Source organism: Scyliorhinus canicula, chromosome 9, assembly GCF_902713615.1.
Source record: "Scyliorhinus canicula chromosome 9, sScyCan1.1, whole genome shotgun sequence".
NCBI lineage: Eukaryota > Metazoa > Chordata > Chondrichthyes > Carcharhiniformes > Scyliorhinidae > Scyliorhinus > Scyliorhinus canicula.
This window is the reverse complement of record NC_052154.1, coordinates 80,156,907-80,179,353: the sequence shown is the minus strand read 5'-3', so window position 1 is coordinate 80,179,353 and position 22,447 is coordinate 80,156,907. Positions and strand designations below refer to the sequence as shown.

Sequence of the window (22,447 nt, the reverse complement as noted above, 5' to 3'; positions counted from 1 at the left end):
ACATCTTTTGGGTTGTGGGGGCGAAACCCACGTAAACACAGGGAGAATGTGCAAACTCCACACAGACAGTGACCCAGAGCCGGGGTCGAACCTGGAACCTCGGCACCGTGGTGCCGCAGTGCTAACCACTGCGCCACCGTGGTGCCCTATGTTAAAACAATCTTTAATTTAAACACAGAATTAACCACATTAACATCAAAGAAATTGCTTTACAAGTATCAGTTGAATAGTTCTTACATAAAAGGAAAAGCTTGGACACCTGCCCAACTTAGGTTGGGTTATTGGGCTACGGGAATAGGGTGGAGGTGTGGGCTTGGGTGGGGTGCTCGTTCCAAGGACCGGTGCAGAATCGATGGGCCGAATGACCTCCTGCACTGTAAATTCTATGATCTATGATAATTCCAATTAAGCAACCCAATACAGTTCAAATGCCACTTATGAATAAAGTTAACAACAGGTTTACCTGCAGTCTTCTACTTTTAGAGAGGGACCCTTTCAAGAGCAGATCCAGAACAACTGTCTTGACAGACTCCTATGGCAAACTGTTCAACCTAACAGCATTTGGCAAAACTGCTGTTCAACTTAAAATCCTATAACAGACTAAAAATTAGAGACAGCCCTGGCTCCTCCCATTAATTACATCTGTATCCCACTAGGTACATGACCTACTTGGCCAGGATTAAACACCACTCCTGCATAAATTATCTACACTCCAGGGAGTCTCCAGCAATCAAAACACAATTCCATTAGCCCTTTATCTGTAAACAAGTAAATGTTTGTAATCAATCATTACATCATCTTTTACAACTCTTTACTTACAGCTTTAGCAGATAGCAAATGTGTGTATGTATTTTAAACCAATTGAGCAACACATACCATTGTGTTTTCTGCATTACAAAGCGACTAAACTTCAGGAAAGTAATTAATTGGATGTAAAGGGCTTTCAGAGATGCTATATAAATCCAACTATTTTTCTTTTATCCCTGAAGTAAGGCAATTTGCATCTCATTTTACTGCTGCTTGCTCTCTGTACATCTTAACTCTTAGTAAATTGTAATAAAATTGTATGGCTATTTGCTGAAATCTGTGTGATTTGAATTGAAATTCATGATGTGCGATTCAAGTGGACCAAATTCTATGTCTGGTTTTGGGTGATTTTAGTGAGGTCCTTCTCGGCAGCAAAGAGAAAACTCCACTATTAAACGGCACTTTGCCGGGTTTTTTGGCCTCAATTGGGCAGTTGCTGCACTTTGTTCTGCGAGCATGCCTAACGGGTTCCTCGCACATTGGGGTGCCATTTTGTAAGGCTTCCCCACACACCCCCTCCCCCCAACCTCGGGGAGGCCATCAGGAACACCCCGCTGGTGCCAGGTGGTATCCTAATGGCTCATTTAAATATGCAGATTTAGATCATGGCCAATGGATCGTGACGTCTTGCAGGATGGGTGTTTCGAGCATCGCCAATCTTGCAAGATTCAATAACCTTGTCCCAACACCAAGTCGGGTGCAACGAATCATTATTTTGATCTCCTTGTGTTCTGTCTCGTCACTTGACTTAGCAAATGGAGAAATCTGTCAAATATTGGTGGGAGAATGGTGATCAAAGGAGAAATGATTTAGGATTGTTGGAAAATTACCTAATGAGCTGCACACTCTGCATTTCATATTGTCAGGACTGTTCAAATAAAGTCTAGATAAGTTGAAAGTTTCTTCTACTTATTGCGAGGATGCTATACATAAAGTTAGTTGGACAACAAACAATGCATTTGTTGCTTTTCTCCATGAGAAGTGACCAAGTATAAATTACAATTGGAGGGGGGATCAAAGGCAGCAGTATTGGGTGCACAAAGTGGATAATATATATTCTATATCCCACATCACGATGAATATAATTCACAAAATTGTTTTTAAAGCAAAATCTGTTCTGTCCAGATCAGGAAAATTACAGGTTCAATCCGTTAACTAATCTCAGCTGTGAAAGTACATAGTTGAGTCATGACACCCAGAACAGTGGAAGGTTTGGTTAGAATTTGCGCTGCCAGATAAAATAGTATAATTCACTCAGAAGGCTACCTGAGTGAAATACCAGAGCATCACCATCACCTCTAGGATTATTCCAAGGGACAGAGAAAATTGCATCAGAAAATGTGAAGAAAACGCAAATCAGTGACAAATGTTCCCCTATCATCAAAGTGAAGGCCAAGACAAAACAGATTTTAGTTAACCATATTGAGTTTATTATTTTCATAAACATATACATTGACAGTGAATTAATTATCAATAATGCCACCCACAGCCGTGGTTAGATATTAGATCAACAGCAACCACAACAAAGGATCATTTTGTACAAAAAAGTATTTCAACATCACTACAATTATCACAAAGTTCAGAACACAAAACTCACAACAATCTTTGACCTCTTCATTTATAGTTTTCCAAACTGAAGTTGAGGGGGAGGGGGAATAAAAGTATCTACAAAACATTAAGTAATGCAGCCAGATTCACTATATCTGCAGTGATCAGAGTAGCTTGCACGCTGTGTTACAGAAAGCATAAAGAACACCTAAACAGTTAGTAACACACCAATGCTAGGAAGTGCATCCACATTTAAACGGTTCAAATTGTGATGCTTCCCTATTGCACAAGTTAAAATAATTGAATACAAGAATACTATTACATTGGCACAGTCGCTATTATGTACCATGGCACTGATTGACTGGAGAAATATAGGACTTGTGAAGGGCTGCTAACAGGTTGGAGAGCTTCAGGCAAACTACAAGTTATCAAAATAAGATTCACAATGATTGTGACCCATGCAGGAAAAAAAGATGTAGACAGCCTTTTAATTGTTAGGCTAGAAAATCACAGACTGCTACACTGCAATGAAGCAATCTCTACTCGTTATATCTTAACTATTTCCATAGCAAGGATAATATGAAATAGAAAACCTTTCAGGTTCATCCACATTTTTTCTTTCTATGTTTCATCACCTTTTAGCATGAAACCTCCATGGTATGAGAGATGTTCTGAGTCACCTGGCCCACACTGTCACTGCTATTGGTTTGAGTACAGATTCGTGGACGGTGTCCATCTACCGAGCTGGCACTGGTCAACGAGGCCGTACGTGAACGAGCCAGCCGAGTCATACTGGCAGACGCCACTGAAAGAGAAAGCATAATCCATGTTATAAACCAGTATTTCACTCAGACGAAGATAATAACAAAACATAAGTTGAGCAGCAATCTTAAGGACCTTGCACTGAGACTCAGGCAATGAGGGCAGCCAGAGGAAGTTTGCTCAATGGGTCTTCGAGTACTAGACAATGTGTGTCCCTTTTAGATACCCATACCATAGTTTGTCTAGCACAAAGCACAGTTGTGACATGCCATTTGCAGCAGTAATCATGCATTTAGTTTCTGATGGAGCTTCATAGGTCTGTCATGCGAGTGATAATACTGTTTCACAGCCTTCACGTGCAAGTTTCGGCTCAGATTCACGCCCCGGTCTAGGGCAATGTCTACATTCCTGAGCAGAGAATGGACAGAATCCAGGATTGCAATGTGCATTTATTAGCAAGCATGCAGTGATACATACCTTAGCCCAAAGCATTCATGTTTCAACCAGAGTAGCTGTTGCAGCTCTGAAATCCTTTCCTATCTCCCACTTCTGCAGCTAAGCAATTTGTTTCATTCACTACTCTCTCCAATTTTTACTTTGTCATTTCACCAATGTAGGGTATAGCAGATTACATACTCTCAGGTTTCTGCCTCTCCTATGATTAAGTCACCATGGAGGACAAGCACGATGGATCAATCAAATCCCTTTCTGAGACTGTGCTGTACCTCTCTGCATTTCCCACTGATGTTCAGTCTGCCTGAACTTGGGGGCTGCAAAGATAGAACTTGTGATTCTTGACATATCTGCCACTGTGCCCCCGGATTGGATGAAAATTTGTCCCAAGTCACGTTTGGGAAATCAGAAATAGGAACTTCAAGGATTCTTTTCCATAGTTTGGAAAATAGCCATTAAGTCACACAGCCTAGGATCCACCTGTGCCTTGAACTCCTCATATGTTGATTCTACGACTGCCTATCGTTCTGAGTAAAGACATTTTTTCTATGATCTACTAAGTCTATATCCCTGGGTCTATTCCCCAACTTAACTTGAAGAAAATATATTTTGTTTTTTTTAAATAATTAATACTTCATATATTTCTCTATGTACCTAGGCCCCCTCTCCATTATGTTCCTAAATGGTAACACTTGAGTTGTCTTAATCCCCTCTCATAGTTTGTCACTATAAAACTACACTTTTCGGTAACATTTCATACTAACACTCAAAATACTGCAAATCTAATTTCCAACATATTTTATGATTTTTGTATTGGACAAAAGAGACATGTCAAAGCTTTTCATCTTTCATTCATTAGGACACATCGTAAGCATTCTCTTCTCATACAGTATAAATTGTTGTTTTCCCCTTACACCGATACTTTTTGGTCACTAAGGGCAATTTATCATGGCCAATTCACCTAACCTGCACATCTTTGGACTGTGGGAGGAAATCGGAGCACCTGGAAGAAACCCATGCAGACACGGAACGTGCAGACTCCACACGGACAGTGACCCAGTGGGGAATCGAACCTGGGACCCTGGCGCTGTGAAGCCACAGTGCGAGCCACTTGTGCTACCGTGCTGCCCACGCGAGTGCAAAATGAAAAACCTGCACAGGTCTCTTTTGTGGTAAAATGGCCAACTGCCTGACTTTTTAGGCCTGATACAGAATTGGACATTTTAAATTAGACCACAGTTGGAATTGCAGACAGGCCTGATGGGAATTCGAAGTTTGAATACACTGAACACAGACAGGCTGCCAGGACATATCTGCGCCTGCCCTGTCAATAACACATCAGGGAGATAATCGGTCCTATTCATACGAATTGATTATTTTGGGTTGCCCAGATAGAGCTAAACTTTCTGGCACCCGGTTATGGAATAAGGTTCCATGCAAACAATACACATCGAAATGGACCCCCGGTCTCCTGCAGAGTTTCAATTGGTAACTCCATTGGTTGTAGCACCCCCCCCCCCCCCCCCCCCCCCCCCCCCGCCGAGGCCCTGATAACTGTTTGGAAAGGCACAAAGAGGGGTATAAAGATCGACCACCCTGGACCTTCCCCAGCAAAGACCCGGTGCAGAGATAATAGAAAACATTTGATGACAGACCAGAGATGGAAGGAAGCAAATGTGCAAGACCCACCTTTGCAGATGAAGGCCCTGAGATAACAGAGGCTCAGAGAATTAGACCCGCACATAGAGTTCATCGGCACAGGTAGTATTAAGAATCTTGAGATTATTATTTGGGATAATTTATAGGGATTACTTTTTACTGTGTATAATAATAAATTTGGTTTAATCATAAACTTGTATTTATCCTTTGTTCATCTCGCAAGTAAGAGCATCTGGGTAAAACGTTTGAGTAATAAACTGGTCGAAGTGTCTGAAGGTTTACGTACAACACTTTTCAGCAATGCTCAAGTTTTGTACTTCCAAATGACTATTTATTTAATAATTACTTGAAATATACTTTTGGTGATATCTGAACTATTGCAGACTGCCTGATAAGCTTCTCCAATTCTGTTCAGAATGTCATAACATGTTGTTAAAATGTACACTTGTTATAACAGCTGAGGAACACCCAAACCAAATTGCTCAAGCTACAGGTGCCTGCAGTGAGGTACAAGGCATTACTTTATCTAAGTGGCTAAACTCTTTTGTTAATTTATGCTTCATAAATACTTGAATGTCCCCAACTACAGGATCAATCCAACTGGTTATTTGCCCGCTGCTTGTCAAACAGATAACTAGCATTTAGAGTTATTTTAATTCCAAGCTTCTGAGGAAAATGGAGAGTAGGGCAATCAAGTGCTTAAACACTGCAATCAGACAGAGTAGGATGAATATTCCTAATTAAACCAGTTTTTGCAGCACCTTTTTGTCATTGCAATGGTGACTGAGATCAAAGCTTGGTTTTAACTGTAAATGTTGCAAATTCTCTCCCCAAAAGCAGAAGGGAATATACAGTGCGTTTGTCAGTATCTGGCCACGGTCTCATTAACTTTTAAAAATTTTTTTAGAGTACCTAATTCTTTTTTTTCTAATTTAGGGTCAATTTAGTGTGGCCAATCCACCTAGCCTGTCCATCATTTTGGGTTGTGGGGGCAAAACCCACGCAAACACAGGGAGAATGTGCAAACTCCACACGGACTGTGACACAGAGCCGGGATCGAACCTGGGACCTTGGCGCCATGAGGAAGCAGGGCTAACCCACTGTGCCACCGCGCTGCCCAAGGTCTCATTAACTTAACCTGTCCTTCCTATTTTCAGTTACGGTTGGACCCGATTTGTGTTGCCCCCATTTAGTGTCCTTAAGTAACTCCCCGGACAAGCGCCGGAATGTGGCGACTAGGGGCTTTCCACAGTAACTTCATTGAAGCCTACTCGTGACAATAAGCAATTTTCATTTCATTTCATTATCTTGTCAAACTTGTTTCCCCTTTATTTTTTTTTATAAATGTTTTTATTCAGTTTTCATATTTTATATTGAACAAATTACAAATTGTTAGGAGAGAAAAAAAAAACAAACACGCAAAAATTAACATACATATTTACAGGTAAGCATCTTCGTAGTAGTAACTGCGCCCCCCCCCCCCCCCTCAACATGTTTATTTAGTTTGGTTTTGGGCCTTAGCTAGCCATCGAACCCCCGTAACGAACCTGTAGCCCCCCCCCTCCCGCTACCTTCCCCCGACTATTCTTCCTCTTGTACATTGGCCACAAATAGGTCCCGGAACAGTTGCATGAATGGCTCCCACGTTCTGTGGAAGCCGTCGTCCGACCCTCGGATGGCAAATTTGATTTACTCCATTTGGAGAGATTCCGAGAGGTCGGACAGCCAGTCCGCAGCTCTGGGCGGTGCTGCTGACCGCCAGCCAAACAGGATTCTACGGCGGGCGATCAGGGAGGCAAAGGCAAGGGCGTCCGCCCTCCTCCCCAGGAATAGATCTGGCTGTTCTGAAACCCCGAAGACCGCCACTATCGGGCATGGCTCCACCCTCACTCCCACCACTTTGGACATAACCTCGAAGAAGGCTGTCCAGTACTCCACGAGTCTGGGGCAAGACCAGAACATGTGGGCGTGGTTGGCCGGGCCTCTTTGGCACCGTTCACATCTGTCTTCCACCTCCGGGAAGAACCTACTCATACGGGTTCTTGTTAAGTGGGCTCTATGTACCACTTTTAGTTGCGTCAGGCTGAGCCTTGCGCACGTGGAGGTGGAGTTGACCCTATGCAGTGCTTCGCTCCAGAGTCCCCACCCTATCTCCATCCCCAGGTCGTCCTCCCATTTCCTCCTTGTTGCGTCCAGTACGGTGTCGTCCCTATCTACCAGTCGGTCATACATGTCACTACAGTTCCCTTTCTCTAGGATACTTGCGTCCAGTAGGTCTTCCAGTAGTGTCTGTCGTGGCGGTTGTGGGTACGTCCTCGTCTCCTTTCGTAGGAAGTTTTTGAGCTGCAGGTACCGTAGCTCGTTCCCCCCAGCTAGCTGAAATTTCTCGGTCAGTTCGTCCAGTGTTGCGATCCTGTCGTCCGTGTATAGGTCCCTGACTGTCAGTGTCCCCCCGTCCTGCCTCCACCTTTTGAAGGTGGCGTCAGTCAGTGCTGGTGTGAACCTATGGTTGTTGCAGATGGGAGCCCTGTTCGACATTTTGGTCAGGCCAAGTTGCTGCCGCAGTTGGTTCCAGGATTGGAGGGTGGCTGTCACCACTGGGCTGCTGGAGTGTTTTTTGGGTGGGGATGGGAGTGCTGCCGTGGCGAGGGCCCGGAGGGAGGTTCCCATGCAGGAGGCCTCCTCCGCACGCACCCACTCAGCTTCTGGCTCCTGGATCCATCCCCTTACTCGCTCGGCTGTTGCTGCCCAGTGGTAGAATTGTAGATTCGGGAGGGCTAACCCTCCCCTGGTTTTTGTTTTTTGTAAGACCTTCTTTGGGATCCTAGCATTTTTACCCCCCCATACGAACGCCATGATGAGTTTGTCCAGCGCTTTGAAAAAGGCCTTGGGGATGTAGATCGGAATGGATCTAAACAGGAAGAGGAACCTGGGTAGTACGTTCATTTTGATCGTCTGAACTCTCCCCGCGAGGGAGAGCGGGAGTGTGTTCCATCTTTGCAGGTCCTTTTTAACTTCCTCCGTCAGGCTGGTGAGGTTCCATTTGTGGATCCCTTTCCAGTCATGGGCTATTTGGATCCCCAGGTAGCGGAATTTATGTCGGGCTTGTTTGAACGGCAGCCCCTTTAGTGCTGCCCCCCCCTTGCGGGTGTACTGGGAAGATCTCACTTTTGCTCATGTTGAGTTTGTAGCCCGAGAAGGCTCCAAACTCTTTCAGGAGCGCGATGATTCCGTCCATGCTGCTTTGTGGGTCCGAGATATAGAGGAGCAGATCATCCGCATAGAGTGAGACTCTGTGCTCTCTACCTCCCCTTCGGATCCCCCTCCAATTTTTTGCTGCCCTGAGCGCGATTGCTAGCGGTTCAATTGCTAGTGCGAACAGCAGCGGGGACAGTGGGCATCCTTGTCTGGTGCCCCTGTGCAGCTGGAAGTATTGGGAGTTGGTATTGTTGGTCTGTACACTCGCCATGGGAGCGTTGTACAGGAGCTTTACCCAAGCGGTGAACCCTGTTCCAAGCCCGAACCGCTCCAGTACCTCTATGAGGTATTTCCACTCGACTCTGTTGAAGGCCTTTTCTGCGTCCAGGGAGACGATCACCTCTTGTGTTCTCTCCCCGGAGGGGGTCATTATCACGTTCAGCAGGCGCCTGATGTTCGCGGTAAGCTGTCTACCTTTGACAAAGCCCGTCTGGTCCTCTGTGACCACCTCAGGTACACAGTCTTCTAGCCTTTTGGCCAGGATTTTGGCGTCTGCATTCAGCAGAGATTGTTTCCCCTTTATAATGAAAACAGGGAATTGAATGTTTGCTGATTGTCACTGCCACAACATTGGTTTTATAGTCACCTTTTTGACAATTTAAAGAATTGAGACAGGAGATGGAATTGGAGTGAGACAGGGCCACAGCGATCATGACTTTACTGAGGTTATAATAACTTAATTTCTGCAAATTCTGATTCATGAAAGGAAAATGGGAAGAAAAAAATCAGTTCTAAAATTAAAATGTTGGTGTACAGTAATCATTCTAGAAATGTTCAAACACTATGCAATACGAGAGGTAAGAAACTTCACTGTTCAACAAAACAAAAAGGAAGAAAATTTAAACATAATGATATTTTGCTCCTTGGTGCCTCAGCCACACCCTGAATATGATTGGATAAAATGTCTTCTCTCTGAAATCATTCCTATATTATATTCACTGGATAACTAATTGACTCATTTCCTTTATTACCATGAGATCCACTAGCATGGAATACATACCTTGATCTAACACCGTATACAATTTAACAAAATAAAATACACATAGAAATATATATTTTTAAACAACAAAACTGATTGGAACTTAGAAAACTCAAGTATTCACGCCTCACAGTGCTCAAGTGTGAGTTAGAGACCAATAGTTACACACAAATGTTGGGAAAGGTGCACACTGGCTGTCGCAAGCTGCAGCATGATGATAAGAAATAGAATAGTTAGGAACAAAGTGAATGGTACAGATGGACAAGCACAACTCATGCAAAGGCAAGAGACAAGGACAATGAAGTGAAAGATAGGCGCTCGCGCAAGCAATGTAGCAGCTCAGGAAGAAACAGGAAACAGGTACCTGCTCCACTACTCAGTCGTCTATCCACTAAATACGCAACTGAGCGTGAAATAAGGAGGTAGGAAACACAAATCATTACAGTCTACACCAGAAATAAACATAGACTCACATCTAATCCACATCCACTCCATACAAATGAGCACAAAAGTTCATAGGTCTCATACAACTAGACCATCTATATGGAATGCCTGGTCTAACTGAGTCTTTGATAGACATCTGGTGCTTTGAGTTGATCCAGAGATGCAGTGGGCTGCAAAGAACAGTTATGGCCAGGGCCTCATGGACATACTCTGAGTTTCACTCCCTCATTGCTCCAGGTACAACAGCTGTCCACTTCATGACCGTGTTATCTAAGCAGCAGGAAGTGCAAGGCCCGATGTGTTTATCATTCTTACTATTACTTCCACTGCCACTGAGTCAAAATCCTGGAGCTCCCTTCCTATCACGGTAGCAGAGTAGTTAGCATTTTTGCTTCACAGCGCCAGGGACCTGGGTTCGATTCCTGGCTTGGGTCACTGTCTGCGGAGTCTGCACGTTCTCCCCGTGTCTGTGTGGGTTTCCTCCGGATGCTCCAGCTTCCTCCTATAAGTCCCGAAAGACCTGCTTGTTAGGTGAATTGAACATTCTGAATTCTCCCTCAGTGTACCCGTAGTGGCGCCGTAGTGTGTCAACTGGGGGATTTTCACAGTAACTTTATTGCAGTGTTACTTGTGACACGAATAAAGATTATTATGGGTATCCCTACACCACATGGACTGCAGCTGTTCAAGAAGACAGCTCACACCACCTTCTCAAGGGAAATAAAATTCTGGTCTGGGTAGCAACACCCACATCCTGGGAAGAGTTTAAAGAAAACCTTATTGTTTCCAAAAAGCATCTGATAAGATATATCAACGATTACTGCACAAAATAAGAGCTCATGATCAGCCTGGTAGATGATTGGTTAGCTAACAGGAAGCAAAAAGTAAGGATAAATAGGTCATTTTCAGGTTGGCATACTGCAGCCAGTGGAGTTCCACAGGGATCGGTGTTGGAGCTTCAACTATTTACAATCTACATAAATGACTGATGAAGATAAATGACTGATGAGACCAAATGTATGTTTGCTAAGTTTGCTGCTGACACAAAGATGAGATGCCAGCATTGGACTGGGGTGACCACAGTAAGTAGTCTTACAACACAGTTTAAAGTCCAACAGGTTTGTTTTAAATCACTAGCTTTTAGAGCACTGCTCCTTCCTCAGGTGACTGAAGAGTTAATTACCTGCAAAGACTCACATTCAAAGTATCGTCTTGCATCTTTGACTTTGTCGATATATATGTTTCCGGAACCCACCTCTTCATTCACCTGAGGAAGGGCAGTGCTCCGAAAGCTAGTGATTCGAAACAAACCTATTGGACTTTACCCTGATGTTGTAAGACTTCTTACTGGACACAAAGATAGGTAGGAGAGTAAGTTGTGAGGAGGACATAAGGGGTGGGATTCTCCTGGTGCAGCAGGCCCCAAGGATTCTCCGTCTTGCCAGCCGGACAATGGGAGTTCCCATTGTGGGCAGCTCCATGCCATCAGGAAATCGCCGGGCTGTCGGCGAAATGGAGAATCCTGACAGCGGAGAATCCAGCCATTGGAGTCTGCATAAGGGATACAAGTTCAGTGAGTTGACAAAAAATTGACAGATGGAGTATAATGTGGGAAAATGTGAACTTGTACACCAGTTTGGTAGGAAGAATAGAATGATATTTAAATGGAAAGATATCACAGAACTCTGTAATATAAGGACGTTTTGCTACAGTTCTGTACAATACTGTGTACAGTATTGGTCTCCTTATTTAAGGAAAGATGTAAATACATTGGAAGCAGCTCAGAGGAGGTTTAATCTAGTAATGGGCAGGTTGTCTTATGAGGAAAGGCTGGATGGGCTAGCCTTGTATCCTCTGGAATTTAGAAGAGTAAGAAGCAACTTGATTGAAACATAAAATCCTGAGGGGCCTTGACAGGGTGGATGTGGAAAGGATGTTTCCTCTTCTGGAAGAATCTAGAACTAGGGTCACTGTTTAGAAATAAAGGGTCGTCCATTTAAGACAGAGGAATATAATTTTCTCTCAGAAGTTGTGAAACTTTTGAGGCAGCGCCTTTGAATATCCTTAAGACAGAAGTAAATTGCTTCTTGATAAGCAAGGGGGGGTTAAAGGTTATCGGGGTAAGCAGAAATCAGATCAGCCATGATCTTCTTGAATGATGAAGCTGGCTCGAGGGGCTCAGCAGCCTTGCCCTACACCTAATTTATATATTGTACAGGGTGTTTGTGAAATCGTATTTGGAGTCCTGTGTACAATTTTGGACTTCTTACTTCAGAAAGGATATAATTGTATTAGAAGCAGTTCAGAGAAGGATCACTTGACCTATTTCTGGGATGAAGAGGTTATCTTATGAAGAAAGGTTGGACCTCTATCCATTGGAGTTTAGAAGAATGAGAATATTATGGAAACATACAAAAACTTGAAGGGACTTGATAAGGTGGTTGCTGAGAGGATGTTTCCGCTTATGGGAGAGACTAGAAATAGGGGACACAGTTTATCAATAATGGGATCTCGCATTTAAGATAAAGATGAGGATAATTTTTATCTTTCAGAGGGTCTTTAGTCTTTGGAACTCTCTTCCCCAGAGAGCAGTGGAGGCAAGGTCATTGAATATTTTTAAGGCCGAGTTAGATAGGTTCTTGGTTGACAAAGAAATCAAAGAATATGGGCTAGACCAGAACGTAGAGTTGAGGCCGCAAATCAGATCAGCCATGGGGCAGGTTCAAGGGGCAGAGTGGTCTACTTCTGCTCCTAATTCATTTATATTTTTGTATTCAAGTGCCTTTAAGTTTACCCTACTAGCATTCCCATATATTTAACGGTATAGAATCCATGAAAGCAGGCCTGATTTCTTGTATTAGTTTGAAATTACAATATCATTGCTACATTCACAATATAACAAATCAGACACTGTTCCCAGGGTGACACTGCTGCCTTTACAGAAATTTGTCTGTTACTGAATTATTCCGCTGAACGAAACTCAATGATTTTTATTCTTTTATATTGACCCATATTTTTCAAAACATTCTCCTCTAACTGGTCCAAATGAAGTAAGTCTGTATCGCTAAATTCCACTTGTCCATCACTTGTATCCAGTCCCACATTCTATACGTCTTCACCTCTTGTTGCAGCTGCCCGACGCTACTCCTCCCTTCAATCCACAGGATTAGCTTCTTCAATTCTGAATGTTTTAGCCTTTCTGATCAAACTTTAAGTCACTCCCTCCTAAACACTAACTTTTCTTATATTTTTATTACTTCCTGCTCGTAAAGTATCTTGGGAATACACCCTGTATTATCAGCACTATATAAGCTTGATAGAATCACCTAGATTTAGTAACTATTTCAGGCCAAGTGCCACACTGGAACTTTAATGTGTAGCTTAATACATGCACAACTGGTCAAAGTTTATCCAGAAGGGATTGACATTACATTAATGATTATTGTTGGGTATAAATTTGGGATAAAATATGAAAAAGGAGAATAAATTTTAAAAAAAAAGAAGTTTATCCAGATATTCCAGGGTCCCAGGTTCGATTCCCGGCTGGGTCACTGTCTGTGCGGAGTCTGCACGTCCTCCCCGTGTGTGCGTGGGTTTCCTCCGGGTGCTCCGGTTTCCTCCCACAGTCCAAAGATGTTCGGGTTAGGTGGATTGGCCATGCTAAATTGCCCGTAGTGTCCTAAAAAGTAAGGTTAAGGGGGGGGGGGGGGTTGTTGGGTTACGGGTATAGGGTGGATACGTGGGTTTGAGTAGGGTGATCATGGCTCGGCACAACATCGAGGGCCGAAGGGCCTGTTCTGTGCTGTACTGTTCTATGTTCAGTAACAAATTATTTTCAGGAGCATTTTGTGACATTTTTTGTACAAATACCATCAGATTAAATCCAACACATTTCTCTCTGCGGTCATAGTACAAAATTCTAATACTTAATGAGGGGAGCAGCAACAGGGTGGGAGAGGAGTCAGGTTGGGGAGGGGGTGCAGCTTGGGAGTGGGGTAGGGGAGTACCGACGATTGTGTGGGGGGGTAGGGGAGTACCGACGATTGTGTGGGGGGGCGTGGTAAGCAGTAGGTGGTGCGGAGGCCCTGGAGTTTGGACTGACCGCTGCGAGGCCCCTTTAAAGCCTTGCAACATTTTCAGTTGGCGGTGGTGGTCTAATGGACTGCTCGCTTGAGGCCTGAAAAGGTAGGTATTTATTTTTTTAAGAAACCCCGAGTAACTAAATCCTCTCCCCACTCCTCTCACCAGTTGAAGCTTGCTCCCCCTGAACCCCCAGCCTGCGGTCGCAGGAGTGTACCGGCAGGCAGGAAGGTGGTTTGACGTGTGTCTACTTCAACACCAGGAGCATCCGGAATAAGGTGGGTGAACTTGCTGCATGGGTTGGTACCTGGGACTTCGATGTTGTGGCCATTTCGGATAGAGCAGGGACAGGAATTGTTGTTGCAGGTTCTGGGGTTTAGATGTTTCAGTAAGCTCAGGGAAGGTGGTAAAAGAGGGATTGGTGTGGCATTGTTAGTCAAGGACAGTATTACGGTGGCAAAAAGGACGTTTGATGAAGACTCGTCTACTAAGATAGTATGGGCTGAGGACTCGTCTACTAAGGTAGTATGGGCTGAGGACTCGTCTACTAAGGTAGTATGGGCTGAGGTTAGAAAAAGGAAAGGAGAGGTCACCCTTTTGGGAGTTTTCTATAGGCCTCCGAAAAGTTCCAGAGATGTAGAGGAAAGGATTGCAAAGATGATTCTGGATAGGAGCGAAAGTAACAGGGTAGTTGTTATGGGGCCCTTTAACTTTCCAAATATTGACTGGAAACATTCTCGTTCGAGTACTTTAGATGGGTCAGTTTTTGTCCAATGTGTGCAGAAGGTCTTCCTGACACAGTACGTCGATAGGCCAACAAGAGGCAAGGCCACATTGGATTTGGTACTGGGTAATGAACCAGGCCAGGTGTTAGATTTGGAGGTAGGTGAGCACTTTGGTGATAGTGACCACAATTCGGTTATGTTTACTTTAGCGATGGAAAGGGATAGGTATAAACCGCAGGGCAAGAGTTATTGCTGGGGGAAAGGCAATTATGATGCGATTAGGCAAGACTTAGGATGCATAGGATGGGGAAGCAGAAATAGAGCCATTCAAAGTGGCTCTATTAGGTTGTTTTAAAATCTTAAACAAAACTGTTCCTTTGTATTCAAACTAAGATTTCAAAACCTAAAACCAAAGTTCAAGGTACGAATGTTAATTACTGACACCTTGGCTATCAAATTAAGATAAAGGGACAGCAAGAAGGTCTGCACAAGCAAATCATTACATCTAGTTGGAAGGTTCCACAGAGTCCAAGACACAAGGTGAAGATGAATCTGAAGAGCACTACGTGCAGTGCTGGCCACCATATTACAGGGACGATTTGATCACCAGTAGGGCACAGCGTTTTATAAGGATGTTGTCAGGATTGGAAAAGGTATACATGTTCAATACCCCGTATGGACGACACAGCAGCTACCTTTAAGCCTCCCTTCAGCATTTCTACAAAACTACCCATCTGAAGATGTTGACAAGATAATTTGTGTAGAGGAAGTGCTTGGAATTACTGGGAGAATCAACCCAGCTCGATGGCCAATGGATATTTGACATCTATTGCTAATTTCTAGTCAACCCAACATTATAAAAGTTGTAGCAATTGAGCACATAACATCAGCACTGGAAAGATGTATCGAGACTCAATTCACACCAAATCATTCAGAAAACATATCAACTCCTAAATGGACATAGACATAGAACAGTACAGCACAGAACAGGCCCTTCGGCCCTCGATGTTGTGCCGAGCAATGATCACCCCACTTAAACCCACGTAACCCGTATACCCGTGACCCAACAATCCCCCCATTAACCTTACACTACGGGCAATTTTAGCATGGCCAATCCACCTAACCCGCACATCTTTGGACTGTGGGAGGAAACCTATAATCATGAACAGGAAGAAACGAGAAAATTTAAGGAGCTGCTCTGCGAGAACCACTTCTGAAGTCCTATGGTGTGGAGAAGTAATAATTTCAACAGATTCATCAACCACAGGATTCTCGGCATTCGTACTGTAATGAGTAGTCACTGACAGGAAGGGCAGTTAAATAATATTTGTTCCTACACTGCTCCGAGCAGCTGTTTTAAAGTAGAAAGCACAACAGAAGGGTTGGGACATGCAACTTTATGATGTGACAAAAGGCACTGCTACTTTTGAAGTGTGGCGTCTCATCTTAATAAGATTTTGAGATTAATTATTTCACACAGTTTGATTTCTCCTGTTAATTAGAGATCCCAGAAATATGGAGAATAAGGAATTAAAGGAAATTAGCATTAGTAAGAAAGTTGTGTTGGAAAGATTAATGGGACTAATAGTTGATAAGTTCCCACATCCTGATATTTTACTCCCCAGAGTGTTGAAAGAGGAGGGCGTAGAAGGATTAAAGGTTGGTTAATAGGCAAAAACTAAGAGTAGGAATAAATTGAACATTCTCACATTGACAAGCTGAACTAGTGTGGTAACCGAAGGATCAGCATTTGGGCCCGAGCTGTTCACAATATATATCAATGATTTGGATGTGGGTGCCAAATATATGTCAAGGTTTGGGGAATGCACAAAGTTAGGTTGGAATAGGTGTTGTCAATAAGATGCTAAGTGACTTCAAGGCAATTTTGACGGACTTAGTTATTGGACACGAACATGGCAGATGGAATATAATGTGGAAAAATTTGAGATTATTTACTTTGGTAGGAGAAACAGATATGCAGAGTATTTCTTAAATGGTGAGAGATTAGAAAGTGTAGGAATACAAAGGGATCTGGGTGTCCTTGTCAGTAAGTCACTGCAAGCTAACATGCAGGTGCAACAAGCAATTAGGAATGTTAATGGAAGGGCAGCACGGTGGCACAGTGGTTAGCATTGCTGCCTACGGCGCTGAGGACCCGGGTTCGAATTCCGGCACTGGGTCACTGTCCGTGAGGAGTTTGCACATTCTCCCCGTGTCTGCGTGGGTTTCACCCCCATATCCCAAAAGATGTGCAGGTTAGGTGGATTGGCCACACTAAATTGGGGCAGCACGGTAGCATGGTGGTTAGCATAAATGCTTCACAGCTCCAGGGTCCCAGGTTCGATTCCCGGCTGGGTCACTGTCTGTGCGGAGTCTGCACGTCCTCCCCGTGTGTGCGTGGGTTTCCTCCGGGTGCTCCGGTTTCCTCCCACAGTCCAAAGATGTGCGGGTTAGGTGGATTGGCCATGCTAAATTGCCCGTAGTGCCCTAAAAAGTAAGGTTAAAGAGGGGGTTGCTGGGTTACGGGTATAGGGTGGATACGTGGGTTTGAGTAGGGTGATCATTGCTCGGCACATCGAGGGCCGAAGGGCCTGTTCTGTGCTGTTCTATGTTCTAAATTGCCCCTTAATTGGAAAAAATTATTGGGTACTCTAAATTTATTTTTTTTAAAAAGGAATGTTAATGGAAGGACGGCACGGTGGCGCAGTGGTTAGTGCCTCACGGTGCTGAGGACCCGGGTTCGATCCCGGCCCACTATCTGTGTGGAGTTTGCACATTCTCCCCACAACCCATAGATGTGCAGGCGAGGTGGATAGGCCACGCTAAATTGCCCCTTAATTAGAAGAAAAAATGAATTGGATACTCTAAAGTTTTTAAAAAAGGAAGGTTAATGGTATGTTAGCCTTTATCACAAGATTTGAGTACAGGAATAGTGAAGTCTTGCTTCAATTGTGTATAGAACCTGTGTTCGATTGCACCTGGAGTACTGCATGCAGTTTTGGTCCCTTTACCTTAGGAAGGATATTATTACCATTGAGGGAATGCGGTGAAGGTTCACTAGACTTGTTCCCCGGGATGGCAGGACTGTCCTATGAAGAGAGATTGGGAAAACTGGGCCTGTATTGTCGGTGTTCTGAAGGACGAGAATTGATCTTGTTGAAACCTACAAAATACTTAAAGGGATTGATTGAGTAGATGCAGGTAAGATATTTCCCCTGGTTGGGGACTCCAGAACCAGGGGCACAATTTCAAAATAAGGGGGAAAGCTACTTAGAGCCAAGAGGAGGAGAATTGTTTTTACTCAGGGGATGGTGAATCTTTGGAATTCTTTATTTCAAAAGGGCTGTGGAAGCTCAGACATTGAGTATGTTTAAAACAGAGATTGGCATTTCTAAATACCAATGACATAAAGTGAAAGAGGCATTGAATATGATGATCAGCCACCATCATATTGAATGGTGGAGCAGGCTGGGGCAAATGGTCTACTCTGTTCCTAATTTGAAAACCACAACAAAGATCCTATGCATCCATTTCAAGAACAAAATCTGTTCAGTCACCATGAGGTAAAGACACACCACTCGGACTGGCATGTGTGCAGTCCGATCAGAGTATTGGACGATCCTTCTGCTGTATCATACACCTTCTAGATACAGACATACGACATATAACCAGAAAGTTATGGTAAGTTCACATTTAGACAAGCATAAGAGTAAACAGATACAAAGAGAACAGAGGCAAAAACACTAATGCACACTTTTGTTTACAGAGGGAACATGTAATTATGTGTAATGAATACTGGCAGTTTGAATATCGCACACCAAACTAATATTATAGTCACAACGATCATCTAGTAAACCCCAAGATGAGCATTATCTTACTATGAGTAAATCCATGGTGAGCTGACACCAAGATATATAAATTTCATAACCAGTATGACTTGAGTATGCACTCAAACTGAATTTAGCTATTTTCTTGATAAATAAAACTGAAGAGAAGATGAAACACGTTCATACTCAGTCACGCATAATGAGCCTGGTGCTCTGGCTCTTTTGATACTTACTGTAGCCCATGCCCTGCAGAAAGTACTTGAATGCCTCTGTTAGTTTTCCAGGCTGTTGGAACAAAACACACAAACTGAGAATACAAAATATAAAATGATAAAGTACAATATCAAATCATATCATGGCATCTTAAAGTGTTTCACACAATGATGCATAGTGAATAATGGAAAATCACAATCAACAATGAGCTGAATAACCAACCAGTCTACTTTTACTGGTGTAGAGAGCAATATTGGTCAGGATTTTGGAAGAATTCCCTGGACTTTGGGAGAATTCCGTGATGTTCTACAAATGTTGCCATTTTTAACACCTGTCTGAATCATTGGAATACGCTGACAGACAGGGCTTTGACCTAATTCTGCGTAAGTTGAAACTAGTACTGCCCTGGGTTATGGCGAGGGATTTCCTCCTAGCTTCTCCTACTCTGTTGCTGTAACATCAGCACAAACTGGGTTTATGTATAACGTTCTTAATTCTTGAAGTTTAGGCCCACAGTCTTCTGATTCATATTTAAGAGCTTCCACCTCATTCAAGCTAGGAAGTTGGATAGGAAAAATATCTATCCAACCAGATAGGGTTTGTGAACTACTAACCTGTGTGATCTGAGGCAGGCCACCAGAATCAGCCATCTGTAAAATAAAACACCACCGATGGAGAGGTTACAACAGTCTTCTGCTATTTATTTTCAACATCTGAGTTATCATTATCCACTGTTGCCTACAATTCATAGGAACATTCAGGAATGCACCTTACCTTTTGGGCAGGAACTCTACAATTTAATGTTTTAGGAGTTTCTATGAGAATTGTGCCTACTTGACATCCAGAACTATAATGCATCAGTTTAGGTCAAGTAAACAAGGTGGTTTAATGATTCCCCCAATCTACATGGCTTTGCTGGGTGTGTCCAATTACTATCTGAATAGATTGGATGGATGTCTCATGAATATACGGGTCTTTTAAGATGTGGTCCACAGCAATGTCCCAAGACCACTTTGGAATGTCTGTGAGAAAAATAGGGTGAATGTCTAATTGCAGTTGAGATCGGTTGGATAATTGTCTAATGGCAATTTGTTAATTGGGTGACCCAAACTAGGTTTTGCCAACTGTCCATCCTGTGACTTTGTGAATTTGTTATAAGAATATCCCTCGTTCAGAATGTGACATGATGACTTGGCTGTTTGACCATAATTGCCTGGTTCTCCTGAACAAGTAGAAGTCCAACATGGTGCAGCTGCCTGAAATGAACAAAGCTTATGATTATCTGCTTCTGGTGAACGAATGAAGCATGGGCAGCACAGTGGTTAGCACAGTTGCTTCAGAGCGCCAAGGCCCCAGGTTCGATTCCTGGCTTGGGTCACTATCTGTGCAGAGTCTGCATGTTCTCCCCGTGTCTGTATGGGTTTCCTCCGGATGCTCCGGTTTCCTCCCACAGTAAAAAGATGTGCAGGTTAGGTGGATTGGCCATGCTAAATTGCCCATAGTGTTCATGTGGGGTTACTGGGTTGGTCTTTCCGGTGCGGACTCGCTGACGGATTCACTGGGACCTTGCGAACCAGCTTAAATGGCACGTAAACAGCACTTGCACAGCCAAGCCCACTCAGCTCGCAGCCATTGCGCTGAGAAGTCTGGGCCCAATATTTGGAGACGCAGACCTGGGGAGGCTCCTACATGCGGTGGAGGTCAGGCCGATGTCCTGTTCTCCCAAGGGTCCCGGAGGGTGAGCTCTCGGGCAGCCAATGCCACCTGGGACTAAGTGGCAACCGCTGTAAGCTGGGCAACATGGCCTGGAGGACTGGCCTCCAGTGCTGCAAGAAGGTCACCGACCAACATCAGGCAGCACGAGTGAGTTGACACCACCCCCCACACGCCTCCATCTGTCCCTCCAACCCACCCTTCATAGCCCCTTCCCTTCGACCCAACCCTCCCATCACCCCAACCCTCCTTTCACAACTCCCCCCCCCCCCCCTCAGCACTGTGTCCCACGTGTATGGCTAATGTTGACTTCTCTGTGTCTCCGCAGGAGAAGCTCTTCCACAATCGCCAGGAACAGGTCCTGGAGGTGATGGGGGTGGCTGAGGACAGATTGGTCACTAATGTGGAGGTCAGCACAGGTCACAGAGGTGAGGATCCGCCGGCACCACCCCGATGGGACCCAGTTGTTAATGCCATACAGACTGACCCATCCGTCCCACTGACACGTGTTAATTCTCCCGCAGGTCCTCCAGCTGATAGCGCCGGCCCATCTGGGGATGCCCCCCCTCCCCCCCCTCCCCCCCCACCCTGCCCCGCCTCCCATGAGACCACCTCAGAGGAGAGCTCCGAGGATGCCACAGTTGATGCTTCACAGCTGTCATCCGCATCCTCCATCAGTGCAGATACACGCACCTCGGTGTGAAACGTTAATGGTCAGGTTTCTGGGACATAATCTGGTGAGCATCACACAGTTGCTGATGTACATCAGGTGGAGGCAGGAAACCCCAGGCGAGACAGGAGTTGGTGGGCTGCTGGATCCCACTCAGATGCTGAGCCTGTGAAACAGAGTTACGCGGAGCTGATGGAGACATTAGGGAGTGGCCGGGACATTCAGAGGGAGATGTCAGCGACACTCCAGCAGGTCCAAAGCCGATTGGAGGAGTCCCAGAGGCTATGGGCGCAGAAGATGTCGCTGGCATCTTGGTGGCGTGGCACCGAGGCCAACACTGTTAGGGTGGCAACCGCAGTGGAGAGCCTGGTGCACAACGTCGGCAGCATGAGTGAAGATGTCCAAGGTGTGGCGCAATTGGTGAAGGCCATGACTGAAGGCCTCGGCAGAATGTCCAACTCGCTGGGGGACATAACCCAGTATCAGGCTGACCTTGATAAGATACTGCTGGAATGGCCGAGGGGCTGCAGAACCTGCCCCAGCCGCACGTGGGCACTGCCGAGTCACTGCAGAGCGTGTCCAAATCATTTAGGAGCATCGCCGAGGGCATAGAGACCATGAAGCAGACAATGAGTAGCTGCCAGGGCTGGCAGAGCCAGATGACACTGGGGCATCTGGGGCTCAGTCCTGCTGCCCCTCTGTCCCAAGATGAACCCAGGGCCCTATAGGCACCAACTGGGAAGAGGGGACACTGTGTGGAAACCTGGACCCATCCTATGGCCCTGCGGCGGTGGCCACCAGCCTCCCCCAAGCTTCTGATGGGCCGCATCTCGCAGCCAGCACCCGGAACAGGGTGGCACGGCAGTGAATGTGCCACAGTCAAGTGCGTCAGGGGCATTGAAGGTCATGGAACGAGATTAGCAGCTGGTTGCCTCCCCCTCTGAAGTGCATCCTGGGGACACACCTATGTAGTGGTAGAGGGGGCTTTGGGGGTGGCGAGGGAGGGAGAGTGGGGCTAGTGGGACGGCACCATCGGGATAGTTGGGCACTGGTGTACACTTGGATGAGGAACATTAAAATACCCTCAGTATGACGCCTCTGGCTCTTTGTTCTACAACGCTGGCTGACGACCAATCCCATGCCCCATCACCCGACATACCATGTTCACGCATACCGGGCCGTGGACATGCGCCCGGGGCTGGGGCCCATCCCCTGGGTGTTCAGAGGTTGGCTGCTGTCTGTGGTGCTGCCTCCTGCAGTGTTCCAAGGTCAGTATCCATGCATCAATGTGTGATTGGGATGCAATGAG

The 22,447-nt window shown here is 45.0% G+C and overlaps 1 protein-coding gene across 4 annotated transcripts in view; it reads right to left on the bottom strand.

The window, feature by feature from the left end:
* Positions 1-2,214: 2,214 nt before the first annotated feature.
* Positions 2,215-22,447, bottom strand: part of ndrg4 (NDRG family member 4) — a 259,801-nt gene continuing 239,568 nt past the window's right edge. For 3 of the 4 annotated variants that reach the window (XM_038807026.1, XM_038807025.1, XM_038807027.1), the window contains 4 exons: positions 19,370-19,405; positions 18,776-18,827; positions 9,831-9,869; positions 2,215-3,160 (listed from right to left, as the gene is read on the bottom strand). In XM_038807026.1, the coding sequence (XP_038662954.1) occupies positions 2,994-3,160; positions 9,831-9,869; positions 18,776-18,827; positions 19,370-19,405 (294 nt within the window). In that variant the 3' untranslated portion in view covers positions 2,215-2,993. The remainder of the gene's footprint in view (positions 3,161-9,830; positions 9,870-18,775; positions 18,828-19,369; positions 19,406-22,447) is intronic. The other variant, XM_038807024.1, reaches the window with a different exon arrangement.